This window comes from Sorex araneus, chromosome 1 (genome assembly GCF_027595985.1).
Source record: "Sorex araneus isolate mSorAra2 chromosome 1, mSorAra2.pri, whole genome shotgun sequence".
In the NCBI taxonomy this organism is placed as follows: Eukaryota; Metazoa; Chordata; class Mammalia; order Eulipotyphla; family Soricidae; genus Sorex; species Sorex araneus.
This window is the reverse complement of record NC_073302.1, coordinates 334,703,160-334,708,148: the sequence shown is the minus strand read 5'-3', so window position 1 is coordinate 334,708,148 and position 4,989 is coordinate 334,703,160. Positions and strand designations below refer to the sequence as shown.

Below are 4,989 nucleotides of genomic sequence, written 5' to 3'. Positions count from 1 at the left end.
AATGGCATGAGGAAAACTGGATATTCAATTCATGATTATCAATCAGATCATTTTAAAATATTAACAGTAAGACAACGTTTCTACTTCAAAGTTCACAGACAAAACTAAACTGAACTCAAAATTCTCAGAGGAAAATACTGCTAATTTTCAATGCAATTTAAATAAAAAATTTAGGTGAGTCACTAACTGCAACACATTTACAACAAATAAACATGTATTTAATATATTCAATGTTCAGTTTAATAGTCTCATTCTAAAAGCAGCATTATAGCAACTTAAAGTAACTCAGTTCTCCACAGAATTTAGAAACCTGAAATACCTTTACAGCTAAGACACCAAACCAAAGCAAAAACTAGCTACTAAACAAAAATTCTTCTCTCCCTGAATACCTACTTAAGGGTCAAAATTTACTCTTAAGACATACTTTTTTTTTTTAATTTTTGAGTCACCCCTGACAATACTCAGGGGTTTACTCCTGGTTCTGCACTCAGAAATTACTCCTGACGATGCTCAGGGGACCATATGGGATGCCACAGATCGAATCCAGATCAGCCAGCCCCATACCTGCTGTACTATCAACTCCAGCCCTATAGAAGACATACTTTCAATTGCACAAAATAACTGTATAAAACACAAAGCACAGTAAGGAATGCATGCTAAATAGAACTACCAACTGCGAACAACTTTACCAATAAAGTATGACATAGTCGTGATCATATGTAGGTCATAAATAGTAACATTTAGGACATCATTTGCAAAAGATACACATAGAAAGGTAGACTACTAAAAGTACAAACAAGAAAGCTAAGTTTGCTCTGTCAATACTATAAGGAGAGAAAAATCCCATTCCTGTCTAATGATAATCTGTGAGAAAAAAGAAAAAGAAAGGTGAAAGGTTCTTAGAATCACCTTGCTTACTTTCAGTTCAGGTCTCCAAAACTTGGCAAGTTCATCAACTTCTAGCAGGATTGTAGTATAAGAATTGTTATGTAACAGTTAAAATTGTAAACTTTTAAAATTCTGATCTAAATGTGCTCTTTTGGTAGATGAATTTTACACTCTGAACCTCAAACATCAAGTATTTTCAGTGTATCAGAACAATTAGCATCCATTCGGTTCTCATCAAAAAAAAAAAAAACCACAAAACAAGAGGTGTTGATTCCACAAAAATCCTCAAACAAGGAATTGAATTTTTATAACCCTTAAGCAACTCCCTAAGAAATCTGAATCACTAGTGGCCTATATAAACACTGCTGCATGTATCTTTCTTACCTTATCCTTTTCATGTGGAAGCAATGACACTGGAGGTAAAGAGGAAAGAGATTCACAACTCTCTTTCCCATCCACATTGGTTGCTTTAGTGTTGAGCCGATAAAGAGGTCCATCTTTGAGGAGTCGACCATGGCCAACTGCACGTTTAATAGCCAATCGTAACTGCTGGTGAAAGCCAGAGGCAGCACTGCCTCCAAATAATGCAGAGACATCCTTCTGACCTTTCAAATAACGTTCAATGCTTTTTAGCGTTGAGCCACCAGACTCTGCCAAGCCCTCAATTGCCCGCTTGATCAGTTTATTCCAATCTACATTTTGCTTGTTATCCAATTTTCCATGGTTTCGAGGTTTCGGAAGTGCGATTCGCCCAGGATTATCAGGATCTTTATAGGAATTGAGTCCTTTATTTGAAACTTTTAATATTGTTCCATCTTTAACACTCAACTCCAATTGTTCTAAAACAGTTTTACGATCCAAACCATGGGATGAAGACACTGCATTGCATATCCTTTCTTCTGAAGGACGCTGTTTCTGTTTCTTCACTTTTTTGATGGCCTCCAAAATCCACTCCGTATACAGGGGGTTAGCGAGTTTTACCATGGTGAAGAATTCTGTATATCCATAGAGTCGTTATCCCTTATCCTGATGCTGAGTAAGTTTTACACCATGGAAAACAACATTCCCGAAGGCAGAGAACCAGTTAACCATAGCATACAAGTTTTCTGGTCTGAGTCCTTCCTCCCTTACAAAACAGAAAGCCTCCCCACTTTTTCCTTAAAAATTTTAACAACCTGTCATCTTAATGTCTTCAAACTTTGCAACAAATTTCTCAACAGCACCGCACGCACATGGGTATCTTCATAAAGTTGGAAGAACTCAAGAACATCTCATTCCCAGCAGAAAAAAAATGCATCCTATGCCTGAAAAAGAATTGAAATGAAGTCAGTTTTCTATCAATGCCCATTTTGTAAATAAGCCACAGAAAAAAATAACAAAAGAAACATTTAAATTACTATTTAAAACAGTCAAGTAGCAAATGCTTAAACACCTATGGAAATTCCAAGGTCTCTCTCAAAATTCCAAAATGGTCATGTACATAAACCACTGAATGAGATAATATGATAAATGACAACAATCAATCAAAGGGATGCTTACTGTTCTGTACCCACAATCTCCTCACCAGTCTAGGAACTGAAACTCTTCCTTGATGTTTTTCCCCAGAAACTATCCAAGACTTCAGCAAGTAGCTGAAGTAGCTGAAGAAATCTCACAGTGAAAGTAAGAGAGCATCTTTCATCTTTCAAAATTCCAGACAGAAAACCACTGTGAGAATTTCAAGCATGTCACTTAGTAAATGAAACAACAACTATAACTTACACCAACCAAATTCATATTTTAAGCACAATATTAAATATTCTAAATGGAAACCAAAACATGAGAAACAGTTCAGTGTAAAAAGTGTTTAAAAGGGTTTCAAAATAAAGCGATTTTACGAGAGAATTTAAATTAGATGCTGGTAGCTTAAGTCAAACTAAAAAAGTAATACCCGTTATACTGTAGGGAATAACAACTGTCAAAATGTTCATAAGCAGTTTATGGAGAAATAAGAAAGGCCCTGAACCACTAAGTTTAAATGCAAAACAACATTCTAAAAGTCCAGTGCAGGGGGAAAAGAGGGTGCACTGCCTGTTTGCTGGTCTAAAGAGACCTTCTGGTAAATATTGGAGATAGCCATCCTGAAATAAACACTGATGGGTAAACACAAATATATTGCCTCTCCGAAATCAGAGCCCGCTTTAAGATGCCTGCTTCTTAAAGACAAAAGAACCTGCAGGTACAAATCTTTTTTTTAAGTACCAAAACAACTCAAGCTACATGTGAATAACCCCTTCGCTTCAAAAAAAGAAAAAAATCAGTGCAAACGCTCTTCAGAACTACTTATCCCGGCGAGCACTCACGACATAAACAATGACACCAGACCGGCCCCCGCGGCAATTAAGAGTGAGGTGAAACCAAAGACTAGAGATCTTGGAAACGCGACGGCTCCGTAGTGGCCCGGCCAGGGAGGCAAAGCTGAATGAAGCGGGCACGCCAGCCTGGGCCGAGATCTCTTGATTCCGCTGACCGAAAAGCAGCGCCCGGCGAGCGCCGTGCCCCTAGCCAGGGAGCGTCTGCGGCGCCCGCGGCCGCGCGACCCCCAGCCGGCGGGGCCGAGGGGGCGGCGGTGTTCCGGGCCGGCTCCGTCCCCGCCGCCCGGCCCGCGGCGCGAGAAACTTTCCCAACTCGCCGCGGCCCCGCCCCGCGGCCGCTCGCGGCTCCCACCGGGCACCGGCGCCCGCAACTAAGTTAACAATGAGGCGGCGGGCACGGCGCGCGGCGCGGGCGACCCCGCGTCCAGGCGCCTGACAGGTCGGCGCCGGCTGACAGGCGCGGGGCTGACAGCGCGGCCGCCTCAGCACGTGCGGCCCGGGGGCGCCGCCGCTGCCGCCCGCCCGGCGCCGGGCACAGGTGCGGCGGCCGGGCGCCCCGACGGGCAGCGCTCGCGTCCGGCCCGCGAGGGCCCGCGGCCTGGCGCCCGCGCCCTGCCGGCTCCGGGCGGGCGGCGGCGGCGTGCGCGGGGCGGCGGGCGCGGGGCGGCGGGCGGCGGCGGGCGCGCGCGAGGGGGCGGCCGCGGCGCCCCGGCCCGAGGCCTGGCGCAGAGCGGCGGGAGGCGGCGCAGGCCGCGGTGGGGCCTGCAGGGGCCCGGCGAGCCCGCGGGGCGGCGGCGCGGGGCCCGCGGCGGCGCGGCGGCGGGCTCCACGGGCGCGGGCGGCCGCTGGGGGCCCCCTGCCTACTTACCGGCGGGGCCGAGCGGCGGGGTCCCGGGGCCCCGGGCCGGACCGCGGAGATGCCCCAAACTGACACGGCCGCCATCTTGGAGACAGTGAGCGCCGGCCGGGGGGGAGGGGCGGCCGGGCGGCGGAACAGCCGCGGGGGGAGGGGCGGCGCGCCCGGGAACGGCGGCCCGCGGGAGGGGCCGGGAAGAGCCGCGGAGGCGGCCCCGGGGCGCAAGGGCCGGGGAGCCCGCGGGGGGTGGCCGCGAGCGGGAAGAGCCGGGCCGCACCGCGCAGGGCCGGAGGGCGGGGCGGGGCCCGCGGGAAGAGCCGGCGGGCGGGTCACGTGGGGCCCCTACAAAAGGCCTCGGCGAGCGGGAGGAGCGTCGCTTCCGTGGGGCCTTTCTGTGGCGGCGCCCGCGAGAGAGAGGCGACAGGCGTGGAGACCCGAGACCAGCGCGACCTGAGCGCGGTGGCCGAGTGCACGGGGCCCTCCGCGCGCACCGCCACCCGGCACGTTTCCTACCGTGGGGGAGTAGGTGTGGCGACCGGCACGCCGTGTGGAACACCATCACCTCAGTGGTCTAGCGGCCACCCGGCACGGCTCCTACGGGGGCGAGGGGGGCGGGGGCAGGGGGCTGTAGGTGTGATGACCGAAGGCGAAGTGGGGACACCATCACCTCAGTGGTCTCACGGCCGCCGGGCACATCTCCTACCCTGGGGGGTGTAGGTGTGACCACCCGGGACGCCCGTGTGGAACACCATCACCTCAGTGGCCTCATGGCCACCACAGCTGAGAGTCGCTGGCCGTCACTAGACCCATTACCACAGAAACGTCGCAGTGTGACTTATACAAGGTCACACAGCTGGTGTGAAGCATGAATCTGAGTGTGGTGCCTGGATC

At 50.6% G+C, this 4,989-nt stretch overlaps 1 protein-coding gene across 2 annotated transcripts in view; it reads right to left on the bottom strand.

Annotated features, from left to right (window-relative positions):
* KAT6A (lysine acetyltransferase 6A) overlaps window positions 1-4,239 on the bottom strand; it is a 118,365-nt gene extending 114,126 nt beyond the window's left edge. For both annotated transcript variants that reach the window (XM_055123661.1, XM_055123662.1), the window contains exons 1-2: window positions 4,111-4,239; window positions 1,273-2,192 (exon numbers count right to left, since the gene is read on the bottom strand). In XM_055123661.1, the coding sequence (XP_054979636.1) occupies window positions 1,273-1,872 (600 nt within the window). In that variant the 5' untranslated portion in view covers window positions 1,873-2,192; window positions 4,111-4,239. The remainder of the gene's footprint in view (window positions 1-1,272; window positions 2,193-4,110) is intronic.
* Window positions 4,240-4,989: the final 750 nt, after the last annotated feature.